This window comes from Anopheles cruzii, chromosome 3 (assembly GCF_943734635.1).
Source record: "Anopheles cruzii chromosome 3, idAnoCruzAS_RS32_06, whole genome shotgun sequence".
In the NCBI taxonomy this organism is placed as follows: Eukaryota; Metazoa; Arthropoda; class Insecta; order Diptera; family Culicidae; genus Anopheles; species Anopheles cruzii.
In genome coordinates, this window is record NC_069145.1 from 67205695 (window position 1) to 67224380 (window position 18686).

Here is an 18686-nt window from a genome sequence, read left to right on the forward strand (position 1 = left end):
AGTGAACTACAAAACGACATAGACAATGAAACTTTGCCTGGTGATAGTAATGATAATGGCGGCACCCGCGATGGCCGTGGCTTGAGTGTGAACGAAACGTGTTAGCCTAATGTGTACGTGTAACATTGTGCAAAAAAGGGTTCTACTTTCTCAAGCAAACAAACAAAACACTATCAAAGGTCGGAAGGCAGATGAAAACGATGCTAATGATATGCCACCTACAGTATCCCAGCACTTTTACGCAACTCCACTACAGAGGAGTAAACAGATAACAGCATAAGAAAATATTGAAACCAACCATCATAAGAACGAAAACCAGATAAACACATTACAAATGTACATATCTTCTCTATGCATTAATGATAATTTACAACATTTATATCGAGTGAGTGCGACAGCTCGTCACAACCACTCCGGTCAGCTGCTTTGTACATAAAATAAACACAAATATATATATACTTATACATATATATATTATATACATACGGAAGAGGAAATTCTTTTTGGCTTATATTGTTTTATCGGGAAATTTTTTTGAAAGAAATCCAAATGAGTTCTAAATTCCCCAATTCTATTTCGAATATCTAACGTTGGATGGGTAAGTTAATCTACACGCTAATTCTACTTAAAACACTCCAGTTCATCCAGTCCTGACGCATTACTAACTGCGAATGGATGGGCATAATATTAAATGCTACCTTTCTTCTGAATTCTCTTAGCTGGAATGTGCAAATAATGTTCTCGGCACTCAATGTCAAATTGCACGGTCAATCCTGTCGGACCCAGGGGATTCCAAGTTTTCCAACTTTGACAAACCATTGCTACGACTTCTTGGCCAACAGTTGCCATTTTTATTATGAACGCCCGGAACAATGGCTTCAAATTTTACGCAACATAAAAGGTGGTCCACAATGGTAAGACTTTTGTATAAATGCCAGAGTTGTGACGATGAATTACATAAAGGGAAAAACTTTAAAAGATATTTGACTTCGCTCCCGAAGCAAATCGCTTCTTGCGCGGTTTAACTTGGTGCCATTTTCTCTTCGATCCAACGTCCGGCAACTAGTTGCGTTGGCGAACTAAAACAACGCACACACCACTTATTGACGGACCTGCAGCATGGTTGGTTTGGCGCGAAACCCGACAGCTTCCCTCGTTTGTAAGATCATTTTTCACCCTCCATCTACACCCTTTTGGCGTTCGAAGGCTGGCGTTCTGGCGCTCTGGCAACAGCAGCGGCGGCCGGGTGCCGGGTGTCCTTTCAGCGTGCGGGCGGGTCAGTGGGCGCGTGGCCACGCTTGCAGAAGTAATATTTCAATCAACTTCACCAGCCTGCCATGTCGATTGTACGTGACAGTGAGATGTTATCTTGCGTGGCGGAGCATTTGGCATGCTCGAGCTGGCCAGAGCAGCAGAGTGCTTGTATTCCATTTTCCTTGGAAACAAGCCGGAAAAGGTCGCGATTCTGCAACGTTCGCCTTCCGGCCCGGCGTGGAACGCTTAACGATGAAAACCAATATTCACCCAATCGCTAACCATGGGCGGCCACAATTGCTGCCGCTGTCTTCTGGTCCCATTTTGTGGTTAGGAAAAATGTAGCGGAACATAAAACCGGTAGGGCATGTTGGTCCATTTCTGTAACAAATGAGACAACTGTGGATTCCACTGGTCGATCAAATCTTGCAACACTATTACACACTCAAATCGTGCTAGGTTTAGCTGTAATTCACATATAGCCATCAAATAACACTGTGGCCAAAAAGTGAGGAGAAACAATTAAAAGTGAATTCTTCGTTATTCATAATGACTGAAACTATTCAACAAGGCAGTTCCATTAAATTTTGTGCGTGAAATGAACAAAGGTCGCTCCGTGGACACTGTTTTGATTCTATAGTCTAACTAAAAATACATCAAGGACACTTTATCCCTTGTCACATAGAAAAACATTAACTTATTCAGAACAAGTTCCTGAAATCAATCCTAAATTTACCTCCCTGACACAATATTGTAAATGTCCCGGAAAAATGAGAAATCGCAGCGTTACAATGAGAAATGCCGTGCTATAACGTTCCACTATTTGAAAACCCTGTAATTGGTAAACTTTGAATAGCTTGGCACAGATTGCGGCTAAGTCTAGGCCAATAAGTAAAAATAAGTGTAGTTTTGTAGGGAATTAGCAGCTTTTGGCGAATATTACACTTCAGCTCAATTTTTGCCCGGGTGTTGATATTCTCGCTCCAGAGCTAGGAAAGAGGTTTGGAGCATTTACTGGATTAGCTGAGAGTAATCCATTGCAAACTACGGTCGGCAATCCCTAGAAGAGTAATCTATATAAATCCATACAAATAACCAAAAGACATAAACAAGCGTTAAGGTTAATTATGCATTTAATTCTTTTAAAACCACACAGTTTCTGTCCGCTACGAACAATCGCGAAGGGTGCATTTTGAGCAGCATTTTCTCAAATGCTGGAAATCTACGGGTTGTTTTCCTACGCTAAGTGATGATATCTGACTGTGGAAGGCCTCAGTAGCTGCAGCCTTGCATTTTCGTGGTTCCACGTGCTCGGATCATTGCCCTTAACGTGTACCTTCATTTCGTTTCCGTTTCTGTTAATCAGCATCCCACGATTCGGATGCAGATTTTCTCAGTAATTCTCAGAAAAATTGATTCTTTCCACAAAATGTAATTCAAATTTCCGGAAGGCAACGCAAACCAAAACCCCTCCGTGGGTTGAATATATTGGTTGGTTTGATCCGTCTGATCGAATTTCGGACACACAACAGCAGACAGGGGACAGGGTGAACCTACACGGCCTCGGTCTCGGGGCGGTGCAAAATTATGCGAATCGTAATCGAAACACAATCAGTGGAATCCATTAGACGCCAGTTGATGGTGCTGCTGGCATCGATGCGTCAAGCAGCGCGTGTAATAATCGTCACCGGCGCCACTGGTGCTCCTGCTGCTGGTGGTAAGATTCGGGGAAATGTCCGTGCAGTCATCGGAAATCCCCCTCACATGCGCCGGACGAGGTCAACCGGCGTGCTGTGTGCCGGAATGCTTACCGGAATGCTCCTTCCCCGCGCGCATCCGTCGTCGAGCCCGATCGGGGCCGGAGTTTGATGGGAATTCATTAAACCCACCGCACAGCTGCGAGTGGGCACCGGTCCCGGCACGCAAACTAAGCGTGCAGTGTCCCGGCGCCCCCGTCGTAATGGGAAATGTCGCCCGAAGTGTGTTTTCCCGTCGTCCGATGCTGGTGCTAATGAAACGAAGCGCTTAACTGCGGCAAACCGGTCACAGGCCACCTGCCCAGTTACAGCAATACAGCTCCGTGGTGTCCCACTCTCGTAGTGAGTTCGCGGAAAAACTAAACCACCCGAAACACTCGGACGCTAGGCGGTTAATAAAGTGCGAGTGCCATCGTTTTCCGCTTTCGTGGAATTCATTCGGAAAATGAGTTTTCACGCCCTCGCCTTTCGCTGGCAATGAGCGCCAATTGTGCGAAAGGCCATATGTCAATAGGCCGTCCGCCCGACTGTGTGTGCGTGTAGTTGTGGGTCGGTTCGGAAAACTCGTAGCCGGGTTTTCCGGTGAACAAAAGCAGCTCACACACGCCACAAACACGCTTGTGAGGGGGTTCCATTGTTCGCGAAACAATTAGCGGAGGGCGGTTTATCGTTCGGTTTGGTGATTATGATCTCGTCTGGGTGTAATTGAGATTTTTTTGTTATGTTTTGTCCCTGCACCGCATCCCTGCAGCGGTCAATAAAATGGAAATAAATGCAATGCACCGACCACCGAGACCGGGCGTCGTGGTGAAAGGTCACATCAATTAAGTTAATTTGCGATTTGTGGAAATGAGTTAACGGGAACGGCCAACGTAGCCCTTCGACTGTGTGCCCGGGACCGAGAGGACACCTTAACACTCGTGTCGTCCTCGAGCGTGAATGCTTCCCGGACACCTCGAGACCAGCGTGTGACCAGCGATTGAGAAGCAGTTCGCTCCTGCTTAACGCACTAACGACCACAAGATCGCCGAGTTAACGCCGCGTAATCGCCAAATGGTGGAAATTTGATACCTACTAGGCTGTCTCAAAACCCGCCACCAGGAGCGGTGATCTAAGATAAAAATTGCCAGCGAGGCAGACGAAGGGGGACGAGGGCCGCGAGACGAAGGTGAGACAAAGATCAACAGGCAACAGGCTGGGGGGTCGCTACCGGAGCGTTCCGTGGGTGAAGATGTTTCACCGAGGACCGACCGGGCCCCGATCCAGTGGACTGTTATTTCATTATCCCAGAAGCAACATGCTGCACGAGGATACCTTTCTCTATCTCTCTCTCTCGCGCGCTCTTTCTGCCTCGCTCACACTCGGTCGGTCGGATGCTTCGGAGCACGAACCAACTTTGGCTGGTCCGTGACACGAGCGGTGGAAAACCCGGGATCCCGGGCCCTGTGCGCTAAATGTCAAAGGTCGAACCGAAACCGAGCAGAATGGTCGTTCGATTTTCGCCGTAGAAAACGGCCAGTTAGCGAGGTCCCCAAGGCACTAGGCAAAATTACTGCTCCAACCGAGAGCCGCCACCTCTGAAAAAGAAGGGTGAAAAAAAGGAACCAAACACGCAGCTGCTTGGCGCGAACAAAGCGCCCCGGTGGCGGCATCATTGGACCCCGGAACGGTTTATCCCCGGCCGCCGTCGTTCGGAGGTTGCCAAGACTTCACTTTAGATAAGCGAAAGTGGGATTTGATCTGCCACGAAACCCCAACCGTGAGATGGGCCACCGGGGTTGACCCTTGTGAGCGCTAGGACGGTGGATGTCCTGATTCCTGTGTGAACTTCACGGGCAACGGGCAAATTGAATTTCGGACAGTGTTTTGCAACGAGAAACAATCACACACCGGTGCGGGGCGACGCGCGCGCGCACGCCTTCCCTCGCAGTGGCCCACTCAATTTGCCTAAGAGGCGATGGCACCGGTGGCCGAGGCTGTTTCGCAAGTCGACCGGTGGTGAATCCTGGGGTCCGTGGCAGTAGCGAACGAAGAACTGCCGCCTCCGCGTAGCAACGGCTGCGACGCTGGCAGCTGGCAAAATAGCACACCGCACAAACGCGGGCCGGTCACATGCGCACACATTCCGGTCCGAGGAACCGGTGCGTGGGCTGCTTACTCTGGGACATCCAGAGGCAACGACGGACCTGGCCAGGACGGACCGTTCCGCCACGGCGAAACCGTTTGTTAGCCTATCTTACGAACTGACAGTCAGGACCGTCAGGAATTCTAAATAATTAAACAACTTCAGGCTTTTCAACGTAAGGTTTCTTCGGTGTATTTTATTGTTCTTCTGGCACTGTTGGCATCTCTTCGCTAATGATCTGCACGAGAGTGCCCAAAAACCATTCGACAGCAGCAGAAAGTGTATTGTAGTGTGTTGAGCTTGATGAATTTTGTTATTTCAACCATTTTTGAGGGCAGTTAAATGCTTAGAAAGAAATCGAAGTGGACCAATACTTTACCGTAAACCAAACCTTTTCTTGATCTATTAAAGCTTATGAGTTGCAACGTACCGTGAGGAGTAACTGATATTATTCCAAAGTAGCGGACAAATGGGGAAACAAATCCTTCTCATGGATGATCGTTATTATTATCAAAAGATACTCGGTTTACTTTATTTCTATCTAATTTTCTGTAGAATAGCTTTCGATCTCTTCGTCTTATATTAACCAATTGTGGTTCGTTCGATGTCGCTGCTGTTCATCAGCATTAAATCCCGATGGAAGCAATCTCCCCGGGGTCACATTATTCCAAACGGACTACACCATTCAAGAAACGAATTAAATATATTTTTACTCGGGGTCTATGTCGTGTCATCATCTCCCTCAACAAACATCCTGCAACTGCCTGAGTCTCGCTAAGGGAACCAACGCTACGGTCAGGTCAGGTCAGTTCAGTGCTTTGGAACAAGCGTGTTGCTTTTATGCGAGCATCGGACAACAGCATAGTGTGGCATCGGTAGGCCGAAATAGTATGCCTACATCGTAAGGCTCTAGGGTCTGGAAAGTGATGTCAACATGCTCGATAAAGCGGACTTGTTTTGGCATAAATTATCGTTGGCTTCTGATGAGATTCTATCGATTTTTCAACTACTCTCCTCAGTCGGCTTCATACAAGTGAATTGAGTTCCGGAACAACAGTAACTAACTTTATAAACTACCAACGGCCAATGTAACAATATCTTGAGTAGCGAGAATTGGTACGTAATTCGCAAGTAGTACGGAATCATCGGAGCTGCCGTTACGCATCGTGCGGTAATTCAAATTCAATAAAACAACTCAAGTGGTGCTCTGCGAAATTGCACAATTATTATGGTTTTATAACTCTAAGCGCATCGGGCTACGGATAGTCCTGCTACGGATTACATCCTCCAGCGTTCGGACGACCACTGCAGGGAGATATCCTGTTTCCGTCTTTCCAGCAGATTTACCGCCGACGGGGTAAGAAGCACACGCTGCTGCGACTCAGTAGTAACCAAATACACGGGTCCGAGATAATGGAGCTGTTAGAGGCGCATGCTCGAACGCGTGAGCGGCGTGCTCGATCACGACGCAGCACACGGCACGGGTGGCCATATTAAGGACCTACCATTCACTCATAACCAGGACGGGTTTGAATAACAAAAATGTAAAAGGATTTATCAATGGCCTATGATTTTATTTTTATTGTTTTTATTGACATGACATTTTATTGTGTAGTAGCTGTTGCCGGAGTGCATCGCCCCGCCATTTTTATTCTCATTTCTCGATTATCCAGCGTTTCAGAGGATTCTACTTCCTGGTGACGTATCCGATAGGCTTCCCTTCTCGCTTCCCGGTGGATGCATGGCAAAACTCCCACTGGCAGAATTTAGTTCGATTTGTTCGAAAACAACCCGAGTTATGCTGTATTTTATGTTACGTTTGTATGGCAACCCCCCTCCCCGGAGGAGTGGGACCCGCGGGTGGCTGATACGCCAAGAGGGTCGTGCTCGAGGCGGATATCGAGACGGTCCCGTTGGCCCCGCCAGCGCCGCCGATCTCCGGGAAGCCCAGCCCAGGTGGAGTGAATGTTTCGTTTCCGTTTTCTGAAAAAAATTATTGTTCAATTTTCACAGTTACAAAAATGAAAGCTATACGTAATTTTGTCTATGGTTACTGGGATCAATTGTCGGGGGACCGAATTGCGGGTATCAGTTATCGGTACACTGGTACACCTGCTTCCTACAAATTTTCACCCAAATTGGTTCAGCCATTTTTTAATTAAAAATAGTGTAACTAACACGACTTTCTTTTTTATACACGTATATACAGATATAGATTTCAACAAATGCTTCACTAATAATTCGTTTCGATACTTCGAGGAAACTATAAGAAAAATGTGTGAGTCATTCACTGCTTACGGAACGCGACTCCCCAAGTTTGATGACCCCATCAAAAAGACCGGAATCAGGGAACCCTTCATCATCGAACGTTGGCACACCCGTGTTTTGCCGTAATTGTCCCGGCTACCGACTTTCCGGCGGTTCGTTCGGACGCAAAGTACTGGTAGCTCTATCACCACATTGACCTACTTACGGGTCGTAAAATTCTGCCATTGTTTGATGTATATTTTGTGTCGAAACGGGCGAAAAGGGTCAATTTACTTAGTTATTACACGAAAGCGAAACAAAATGCCCATTTGTGCTTCGTCCGCACAACCTGCCGAACCGTCGAATGCATTATGCAACTATCGAGGCACATGGCGGGCGGCGTTCAACGACCTCCCACTCTCGAGACCCGTGACAGACTCTTCAGAGACTCCGGCCGGACTGGTCGAACAGAAGGATCGCACTTGTGCAAGCATACGAATTTAATCTCGTTTTTTGGCACCATTTTTGCATTTGAAGAATCCAATTCATGCGATGGACCAAAGTTTGGATCAATGAAGCACCCCATTTGCACTTCCTTTTTGTTTTCTCTACACTTTCTTGCCAAAATCGATAGCCTAAAGGATTCGCTCCAAAATCGTTTTACTCTGTCACTCTCGGGTGGCAGACTCGGAACGTGGTTTCACTTTCTCATTTTTGCTTATGCTGTCTGCCTGGAAGGGGTTTGAAATCCGGTGCGGAAGATGGCGAAAATCTCAGCCATGATGAGCTCATACGACCGGCACTAGACCGGCAGACACGTTCGCAGTCGCTCTTGCGGTATGCCGACGGCGACGGCGGTGACAAAACTATAGCGTCAGCCAACTGTATGACTTCAGACTTCAAGGAGCCATCCGTCCTGGAATGGAATGCTCTGTTGCTGCACCGTCTCACGCGGGTACCCATTGCTTTCTACGGATGATAAACTAAAGATAAGATAAGCCTTCGAGACGGTTTCTTATCACTTGTCCAATGAACGATTGAAATGTTCTTTAGATTTAGTATATGTTTTAAGAAGATTTCGATAAGAAAGGAGTACAAAAATTTAATTTTTTCGTCAATCGAATGAATTTTCGGACAATTTTTCACAACTTAATTAGGCGGTTTATAAACATTACGTTACATATGATCGTTAATAGCCAGCGATACCGTAGTAAATGGGCGGCATAAAGTATAAGATTTATTCTTTCGCTGTTACCTTACCTTGCAAAGAACACGAAATTCATTGAATTCTTACACAAATTGGTCACAACATTTTTTGAAACATATTTTATTACAAATATTCACGTATTTATGTATTTAAACATGCTTATGATAAAAAAAATATTGCCAAGCCTCTAGTACCAAGGTAAAAAATAAGAACTGAAGTAAAAAACATTAATTTAGTACACAAAAATGCTAGAATAAAAGTTATAATTGAACTAAAACTGAGTAAAACGTAAGCGCAACCAAGCAGTGGAAACGAGCCCGAAACAAGATCGACAAAATGGTTGACTAATTTTTCCGGAAGCTCTGCAAAATGGGATAGATGTTCTCGAGGCTCTCGCTGATTTCGCGCTGATTTTTGGCGCCAGTAAAAACTAGCTTTCCATTCACGAATATCAGTATGACTACGCGCGGCTTCACCATCCGGTAGATCAGCCCCGGAAACAGTTCTGGCTCGTACGAGCTGAACTGCCCGTGCACTTGGTTCAGGTTTTCCAAGCGTATCGGAAACCGAAGGTCTGCGGTGGCGATCAGGTTTTGTACCTTAAAGTCTAAGAACCTCACGCTGAACCCGAGCTTCTGAATAATCCGCACGAACTTCCGTAGGCCGAGGTTGGCTTCCTGCTCGTTCTTGGCACCGGTGCAGATAATTTTTCCCGATCGGAAGACGAGCGCCGTGCAGCGTGGATCACGTATTCGCATCACCACGCCGTGAAATCGCGACGGGTTGTACTCGGAGTTGCGCGTACGGAAGTTGATCGTTTTCAGGTTCAGTTCACAGCCAACGCTCACCGTTGCCACACAGTTCCTGTGGAGTATTCCGAGGGGGTTCGTGACAAAACAGCGCAAAGAAGCCCTCTCGGCGCACCGTAAAGTTACCTCACTTGCACGGAGTTGATTGCTTCCTGCGGTCCCGTCGGAACGGGGACCTGTAAAAGTATGCTGGCTTGTGGTGGTTGCTAGAAGACACAAAAACGCCAAATGCCGTTCAAATTTCGTGGCTCAATTCGTTCAGCCGCGACCCGACTCACCTTTGCCAATTGCATAGTGGCTGCCGATGGCCGGGATGTGGCGTTCAGCAGTATTTTCAATGGGGATTCTGTTGTACTTTTATCCATTTTCGGTGCTTCCTGTAGGTGTCCGGTAAACGCCAGGCCCCCGTACCGGTCGAATGCGTGGCAAGTTGGAAGCGGCTTCGTGTATCTTTGCTGAGTTTGTTCCTACGATTGTAAACAAACTTCAGTGCATCTGTGAAACGTCAACAGCGTATGCACGAAGGGATCCTGTCTACGAGATGCGCAAATAACAATTTTAAAACATTAGAACAAGAGAAAAACAAACTTTTAACATAAGTAGAGTATACAAATAATGCAAAATTAGAGCTCTTCAAACGATGCGTCGCGTTGTTTTTCTAACTTGTATAACACAACACGTTTTAACTCATATTACTGGTGAATGTGCGTGAACATAGCCCTGTAAAGTAAACATCAAAACATCGAAACGGCGATGTTTTTCTCACGTTGCGTGAAACATCGAAAATGTTCAATTCTTAATAACGTTCTATACTTTATACAAATATTCAATATTCAAATGCCATTTTGTCATTTTATCCTCTCCGATCGTGAGAGAATTATATCAACATGTGGCGAAAGGACATTTTACGGTGTTTTCAATGTTTAGAACGAGGGCAATGGTCGCGAATACGTTGATTTTCCAGGGACAACGGTTTTCAATCGTTCCTGGTCAGTTGTTTCTTTCGATGAAAAATACTACGCCGGTCACAGACTTCTTTTTATAGTTTTCTTTTATTATATTAAACTTGATTTTCTTCCTTCAATTAGTAGTTTCTATCGCCTATTTCCACCGATCCACGATTCCCAACCATTCGGCGGTCTTTTCTTCTTCTCTTTTCGAATGATTTTTGTTTTCAGCAAGCATTTTCGACTCCGTCCACTCCGTCCACACCGGCCGCGGACATCGCCTCCATTAGGCAGAGTGCGCGCGCCCCATTAGTTTACTTAAAAAAGGACTACACTCTCGAGTGTGTGTGTGTGTGTTTTTATGCGTTTATATCTATATTTATATATAATTTTCATATATTTATATTCACGCCTCTGCACCCGGCGTGCCGGAGTTCTCGGCAATATGTTTGCGTGCGCGTCCACCATTCGATTTCCCTCCCCTATTTCCTATTACTACCATTCGTCTACTGATTTTTGCCACTAAACCCTGCGCGCTGCACGTTTAATCTCCCAAATCTTTGCTTTGCCTACAACATTACTAGCACAAAAAGAGGTCCGGCTCGGGCACGCCCCTCTCCACACTCCGGATTCGGTTTCTTTTAAATATTTATCAGCTTTATACAAAACAGCAAAAGAAGCTAACATCGGTTTCCTTTTTTTTCGTTTTTGTTCGATATATAACGCGTTCTGCTCTGGGTTCTGGTTAATATTCTCGTGCCCAAACCGTTGGCCACACGATGACCGGTCATCGGGGGGCCCCGCACGGTTGTTATGATGCTGTTGATCCGCTGTGTGTATTAAGTGGGCATTGGAGTTAAAAAGCGGTGCATATTATACAAACATTTTCGCACAAAGCACTGAAGCACTTCATCGTCGGGAACATTGCCCGATTCTGGCCCGGTGGCGTGGACGATAAGAGAAAAGATCCAGCGTCTCCCTGCTCACTACTCGTCCCGCGCTCGTTTGGGGGGACACTCTTGGCGTATGATAGATTTGGACAAATTTATCTCGGTGCAGCGTATGTATAGTGCTTCTTGATGAGCCGGAAAAAAGGACGCTTTTTCCAGAATTTCCCACACACACAGATCGCTTTCACTTTTTACCTAATTTGATTGTGATGTTTCACGATTAGCGCGATACGCGGTTTGTGGTAGAACGAAAGGACACACTCCACATCCGAAACGTGACAAAATGGATGACTGAAATGACAGGAACGAAACCATCGTAGCAAACTGCGGGAAGGATACACCACTCACTGGCGGTAGCTAAGGCTCCACAGCCGTCCGTGATTGGAAATTTTTGGAACACTTCGACAAGACTCTATTGTTTCTGGCAGGAAGAACTGATCAGTACAGAGGCTCAAACAAATAAATGTGATGTGTTGGTTGGTGTGTGTGTGGTTGTGTAGCCGGACACGGTACGGGAAGAAGGTCATCAATCCAGAGGGCTGTCTTCCGGATCAAAATTAACTAAATTTCTGTCTCTGCGTGTGAAAAAAACGAGTAAAACGCGCCACGCAACCCGCGGACAAAACCAGAATCCACCCCGCGGGCGGGGTAGAGCGAAGAATTGGAACGTTTGCGGGTTTGTTTGTGTTGTTTTTCTGCTTTTCCTATTTACATCTTCTGGTTTGTGCTCGCTTTCGCCACCACGGACTCGTGATTGATATATTCTCCGCTCGGTTTCCGTAAATTTACTTACTTCTAGTTTAAATTACTGTTCAAAAGATTATTTAAATTATACTTAGAGCTTGTTGTCCCTCACTTTCAAATACTCTTCTCGGCGGCGTGCTTACTTTCTCTCCGTGTCTGTGTCAACTTAAAAGCTTTGATGGAGTGATGTGTGAGTGAAGTGGCACTCTCTATGGTCGTCGGAGCGATCACTTGACGATCGCCGTTGGCCCGAGATGTCGAGCCACTTTGATTGCGCGTAAGTTCTCGATCCCCTTTAGCGTCCACCAACCTAAATTGTCTCACTCATTTTTCTGTGATCCTGTTCACAATTTAACTAAAATTAATTTCCACCATCCCTGGCCATGCTTGTGATTCGGCCATTCGGCCTCAAGATAGAGGAATAGTGCTACGGGTGTGTTTAGCATGGGTCTTTTGAAAAGCTTTCTTCGAAAGTGTGAAACCATTGATAGGGGGACCGAGGACGAGCACCGTGTGTTTGCGTCGTATTGGTGACAATAAATTAACAGTAAATAATGAAACAAAGCTTAAACTGCAAGCCCCGGCGGTCATCCCAAGTATGCGGCGATCGTATACGACCGCCCTCTTTCAAGCACGTATTTACATGTGCTCCTGAACCACCATCATGCCGTAACCGGCCACTCCTGTGCCGCCGTCGGCACCGAGGGCCATCATCGTGTCGCTCACGAAACCTCCGGCACCCGCCGTCGTCGGTGGTAGGATAGAGGAGAAGGACGACCCGCTGCTGTGGTTGGCGATGGCGGCAGCAGCGGCGGTGGCCGCGGCGGCTGCTGCAGCGGCCGTTGCCGCGGCCGCCGCAGCCATTACGGAGGTCGCGGCGGTAGAAGTGTTGCTGCTACTGTTGGTACTGCCGCCGCCGTTTTGGTTGGTTGTCCCCGTTGCGGATGATGAAGAGGAAGATGGTGTGGGGAGCAGAGTGGAAGAAGAAGAGTACACCGTGCCGGGGCCAAACAGTTCGCTCGTTCCCGCCGGTCCGCCGGCGCCGGTCGTGGCGGGGCCATAGTTGTTGTAACCGCCGTAGTACAGTAAGTTTCATTCGAACGGCGTGTTGAACATGTGAATGTTCAGATCCTCGAAAGAGGTGGTCCCACTCTGGTCGAGCATCTGCAACATGTCCGTTAGCTCGTGCCCCTGGCCCGGATGCTGCCCAACCACCGGATGGTGGCCCGGGTGTATCTGGCCCGCGTGATGGTGATGCGGGTGATGGTGCGGATGGTGCGGATGCTGGACCGGATGGTGTGCGTGCGGGTGCTGCGGGTGCGCGGTCACATGATGCGGCCCACCCGTTCCGCCTCCTGCACCGCCACCGCCACCGCCGCCACCTCCCCCACTCTGGCCGGCGGTCCCGTGGAGGGCCGGATGTTGCTGCTGCAGGTGCTGTGCATGGTCGGTGGACATTTCCTGCGTCAGACTCCCGTGGCCAACGGCCGTGTGGGGAGCCCCGGGACCATTAGTCGTCCCACCGTTACCCCCGGTCTGCATCGGTTCCGGACCCGTTCCGTGGTGTTGCGATTGCCAACCGCTCCAGATACCTAAGGGAAGAACCAGAAGACGTGTGTTACAAAATGGTGTGGTGGACCAAGTTGCCCACGGCGGTCATGCTAAGCTCGCCTGAAAGCGTACCAGGTCCGGCTTGCGATGACGGAGTGAAGGTGGACGTCTGGCGTGAGCCGGACGCGTTTAGCTGAGTATACGTGGGACCGGTCGGCGATCGGTTCGGACTTAGTTCACTGTACTGGTAACCTTCGGTGACGGGTTGTGGCTGCAGAGAGAGAGCGAGAGACCGGTATTAGATTGGGTCAGAGTTTGCGATCACCACCGCACGTACCTGCCGCAAGGTCCACGCGGTTGCTGCGGGCGTTGGCGAGGTATTGTTAGCTTTCGGAAGGTGCCCTAACGCACCGGCCGCTCCGCCACTTGGCGTTCCCGGCGAACCGTACCTACGTAGAGAAAGAGAGAGATGAAACGGATGTTTCAAACGGACGACGAGGTGGCCGCCGGACAACGCTACTCACTGTATTGGCGATGGTGTAGGATTGTAGCTATATTGCACGGTCGCGTTGTGGGCGCTGTCCGGACGTTGAATACTGCTAGCGGCGGCCGCCGTCGCGCCCTGGCCGGCCGACTGCGGTTGCGATGGCAAGTGTGAAATCAGATTGTGAGGATTGTAGATATTGCTCGTGGCCCCGCCACCGGACGGTTCCCTTCGGCCCGGCAGCGTGTAGTCCAGGCCGGGTGCCGGATAAGCGACGGGTGTGTCATTCTGGTCCGCTGCCGTCACCGTGTCGTGCGTCGAGTGGAGCGCCCTGTTCCGGAAGAAAGCCATCGATTAGTGATCATGCCTGGGGCCGCCATAGTGCGATCGGATTACTTACTTTGCCGAGCTGTTCGTACACACGACGTACTCGATGTCGTCGGTGTACGGGTTGAGGAAGGCGTACGCCTGCGTTCTCATCCACACCCACTCCTTGTTCTTCGCCCGGAACCGGTACATCACGGAAAACATTTGACCCTTCTGCTTCACGACTGCGGGACGGAGAGAAACCGGTGAGAGAGTTTGTAAAATGCGAGCTTTCGCCTGCGGCCACCCTTACCTTGATCGAAGTTCTCCTTCATGTGAGCAATGTCGTCCGGGTGGAAGAAGTCGTAGCAGCTCTTGTTGAGCAGATCGACCGGCTGGTACCCGAGCACGCCGATCACGCGCTGATCGACGAACGTAAACTTGCCGCACATCGCGTGGCGCGAGATGAACTCGTTCGGGTTGTTTGAGCTCAGATCGTTCGCCGTGGTCGAGGAGGTGATCTGCAGCCGGGCGATCGCCACCAGGCAGCAGTGCGTGTTGTGCAGCTCGTCGTCCTGCCCCCGGTCGATCGTGACCCCTGGAAACATATCTAAATTGCGGCCGATCATAAAAAAAGGGCTCCGGGAGCAGTTCCAATTTTGTAATGTTGACACCGTCTACAGACACAAACACGATCATACGGTCTACTTCTACATTGAATTGGCACCTACTCCCCCCGCGCGAAGACACTACCCCGGAATCCAGCACTTACCGGTCGGTGGCCAGTTCTTGATGTAGCCCGTACAGTGCATCACCGCGTAACTGTGGCCGTCGATCGAGGGTCCGAGTGAGTTTTTCCGTCGCAACCGATTCAGGTGCCCGAGCGCCATCGACTCCGGCGTCAGCGGGCCGATGCGCATCCGGCAGATGAACCCCCGTCTCGAGCCCATACATAATCTCATCGACGCTAAAAACGGCAGACAAACCGGGGCCAGGTTAGGTTAGGTTCGGAGGACGCCGGCTAGAGGGATACTCACATTGATGGCCTTCCTTTTTGACTGTGCCGGTCTTGAGGTCCAGTATCCGCCCGCTGTTGGCCGGCTCCTGGGTGGACAGCTGTTCGCGCACCTTCTCGATGTCGTCCGGGTGGATGTGGTCGAACAGGCTCCCGCTGTACCATTCGTTCTGGGAGTAGTTCAGCACCGGTGTCACCGAGTCGGACACGTAGATGATGCGTCCCGTATCACAGCCCGCCTGCACAGAGAGAGACAGAGAAAGCAAGAGAGAGAGAGAGAGTTATTAACCAAGGACCTTAATTGTGCGGACGGCTTCCACCCGGGCCGGATTGGCCGGGCATTAATTAATGATAATCGAAAACCAGCCGAAACAAAATGAAGTAATTAAGATCGCAAGCTCAGCCCATCGAGGCCGAGTCCCCTCCGGGGAATTTAAACTTCGGTCACCGCGGCTTCTCCGGACGCTCATTTGCTACGGAACCGGTGGGGCCGGCGAAGGATAAGCCGCGAATAAATAATACATTAATCAATGGCGGTGGCGTGCGTGGCGAAATTATCAATTCCGAGCCACCGACTTTACACGCCCACGGGCGGCGTACTTTGCATTTTTCCTCGGTTCCCGGTCCAAGGTCCTTCGGAAGTGAAAAATGCCTAATGAGTAATTTTGGCCCGTCCGTCCGTCCGCAGAGCTGCATTCTAATTGACGATAAATAATGTTCCCGATGTCCCCGTGTTGGCTGCGTCGTCTCGGTGCTTCCTTAACGCGGCACATCTTCGGTCGAAAAGTGGCCAAAAGAATGTGTCAGCTGCACCAGCCGCAGGACGCAGCAGAGAAAGAGAGAGTGGCAATCGGAGCAATCGAACTTCCTTTAAACGGCCCCTCGTGGCTTGGACGACCGACCGGACCGGGAAATAAATTATCCTCCCCAGATATGTGAGTGTGTCTGTGTTTTAATCGTGAATTTACATTCCACTTCACACCTCCAGCGGGTGCGGGGATTGCGCGGACCAAGGACCGCACATTCCTGACCATCTTGGGCGCGCGCGCGCGCGCGTTTCGGAGAGGTCAGTTTGATGAGTTTTGGATGAATTTTAATATCCAATATTTATTCTCCGCGCGCGACCCGCCTGGAAGCGAATGTTAATGAGTCGCAAAAGGACTCCCGGTGTTACCGGTGTTCGAAATTAGGAGCAGAGCCTTTAAATTATTTCTTCGTTATTTAAAGTCTATTACAAAATGAATCCTTCCAATCGGTCTGGTTTCTCCACGGACTTAAAGTGGCCGAAACGACAAGGCGGCCATTAGAGAGCAGCGCAGGGGCCGCGTGTGGGTGGTGGTTGTTGTTGGGCAGTTGAAGCTGAATAAATTTCCCCACTCGCTGCTCGGAAGCTGCAGTTCTCGGTCGCCTGCGCATTGTCCGCTTTTGTGTGCAACGCAAATGGAAGCAGAAAAATTGAATAAATAAACGAGGACAGTGACGGGGGACGATGCGGGGCCGGGCGCGGACTGCGGTCAGTTCCCAACCCATTTCTCGCTCGGCGAGAACCCAAATGAGCCCTTGGACCGGCAACCCGTTCCGGCAAGTCCCGGTGCATAACGACGACGACGACGACGGTGGATTGTAATTAGTATGCGATTCGCACTGTCAGCATAAAAATAGGTTCCCTCAGGCCGCCCCAACTCCCGTCCAGACGGGGTCGAGTCGAGCGCGGAGATCGAGGGCCCCCGATTGGCCGCGCCCCGTAGGTACGGCTTAGAAACTCTCATTGGCCCAAAAGAGGTCTGCAGGCGAATTCGCTGCACCGAGCCCTCTGTTTTGTCCACATCGGCTTTCTGGGGCGACATAGACTGGAGCATGCGGAATGTCCAGACCCGGCAAAAAACGGCGGGCGCGCGGGCGGCGAACGTCGCACGGCGAGAAAGAAAGTACACTAATTAACATAATGTAATAATTTATTTCGTATTTATCCCTGCGACCGTTCCGTTCTCTCGCTGGTCCTCTGTCAGTTTGGCCCGCCCTTTGCATACTCGCACAGCCTGGCAGCGGCGGTGTCAGTGTGTTGGGGAGTCCGAGGCCGGAAGCGGACACCTCGGGACTCGGGTGGCCAAAACTGCTGCCCAATCGCCGATATCGAACGTAATTTATTTCGACAAACGCTGGAAGGTGGATGTCCTCCGGCGGTCGGGCTACTTACCACAAACAGAAATCCATCTGCGGCTTCCAGTATCAGGTGCTTCAGTTCCTGATCGGTTAGAAACGATGGTTTGTACGACCCATCCGTGTTGGTATTGCCGGTTCCTGTGTGGGCGAGAGTAGACATTTTAAAGCGTTAGTACTGCGTTTTCTGCGCAGACAGCGATTAGAGAGTAGAAACATAAAACGAAACACTGCGTGACCTCATCCCGTTTGCAGTAAGCGTTAACACGGTACAGATCGTCCTTTTTGGGCAGCACTGGAAGCAATTAAAAGTAAACAACATCAACATTATCGTTACCATTCGAGGGTCCATCTTAAAAGCGTCGTTTGGCCACCATCGGAAAGGGGCGAACGGGGTTCAAGAAAAAGATGTTACCCGACCCATCGCGCGCATCGAGTAAATGTACGCCGCACGACAATGCGCAACAACGAGTTAACGCACACAAAAAAAAAAATCATTGTGTGTGCGGCCAGCCCAGCGGCGGTGGAATTGTTTAGCTTTAAAAAGGACCTTTTTTCGGCCCACACCGAACGAACCGAAAGGACATCAAGGAGCGGCGGAATATGCCGTAGAATGGTGTCTCTAACGGGGCCCCACGGCAAACGTTGTAAAAGTAAATGGCGTTCAGCGTTTTCTTCCATTTTAATTTGCATAACAGTATAAAAATAATAATAAAAAATAAATACGACTGTTTCTTCGCCTGTCGACACAGCCGGGCGTCGGCCGGTGTCGGCCGACAGGCGAATCTGTTCATCCCGGGAGCTCCCGGGCTCTGTGGACCTGCCTGGAGGGATGTGGAATGGAATGGAAAAAATCTGCTGTGGCCATCCGTTAAAGTCCGCGTCCTGTTGGTTCGTTGGCGGCAAGAAAATGGCGCATTTGAAGTGTGAGTGATAATTGAGAATGATTTTCCTCGTCCCTGGCCCGTCAAAAGAACGGCACCATAAAACGAAACACGAACGGGGCATTAGCATTAGGAGGAGTACCCGAATTACATCGGCATTACGGATCTGGTGGGCGCGAGCCGATCAAAACGACGATCGACCGTTCGCCGTGGGAGATTGAGTAATACAAAATGGCGCCGGGCACC

General features: G+C 49.4%; 2 protein-coding genes across 2 annotated transcripts in view; both read right to left on the reverse strand.

Moving 5' to 3' along the window:
• Positions 1–8860: 8860 nt before the first annotated feature.
• On the reverse strand, positions 8861–9844 carry LOC128272736 (TBP-related factor). Its single transcript, XM_053010605.1, has 3 exons — positions 9678–9844; positions 9526–9605; positions 8861–9454 (listed from the first exon to the last, which is right to left on the reverse strand). Exons 1-3 carry the CDS (start codon positions 9762–9764, stop codon positions 8935–8937), a joined length of 687 nt encoding a protein of 228 aa, XP_052866565.1. The 5' UTR covers positions 9765–9844; the 3' UTR covers positions 8861–8934.
• A 3227-nt stretch (positions 9845–13071) lies between these two features.
• LOC128272737 (aryl hydrocarbon receptor nuclear translocator homolog) overlaps positions 13072–18686 on the reverse strand; it is an 86191-nt gene continuing 80576 nt past the window's right edge. Inside the window, exons 3-11 of the mRNA XM_053010606.1 lie at positions 17594–17697; positions 15419–15635; positions 15154–15348; positions 14695–14991; positions 14476–14626; positions 14116–14406; positions 13929–14040; positions 13724–13862; positions 13072–13632 (exon numbers count right to left, since the gene is read on the reverse strand). Of these exons, the coding sequence (XP_052866566.1) occupies positions 13133–13632; positions 13724–13862; positions 13929–14040; positions 14116–14406; positions 14476–14626; positions 14695–14991; positions 15154–15348; positions 15419–15635; positions 17594–17697 (2006 nt within the window). The 3' untranslated portion in view covers positions 13072–13132. The remainder of the gene's footprint in view (positions 13633–13723; positions 13863–13928; positions 14041–14115; positions 14407–14475; positions 14627–14694; positions 14992–15153; positions 15349–15418; positions 15636–17593; positions 17698–18686) is intronic.

Coding starts and splice junctions, on each gene's coding strand:
- LOC128272736 (XM_053010605.1), bottom strand. CDS start 9,764: ATGGATAAAAGTACAACAGAATCCCCATTGAAAATACTGCTGAACGCC. Junction 9,606..9,677: donor CCACTATGCAATTGGCAAAG/GTGAGTCGGGTC, acceptor TGTGTCTTCTAG/CAACCACCACAAGCCAGCAT. Junction 9,455..9,525: donor ATCAACTCCGTGCAAGTGAG/GTAACTTTACGG, acceptor AATACTCCACAG/GAACTGTGTGGCAACGGTGA.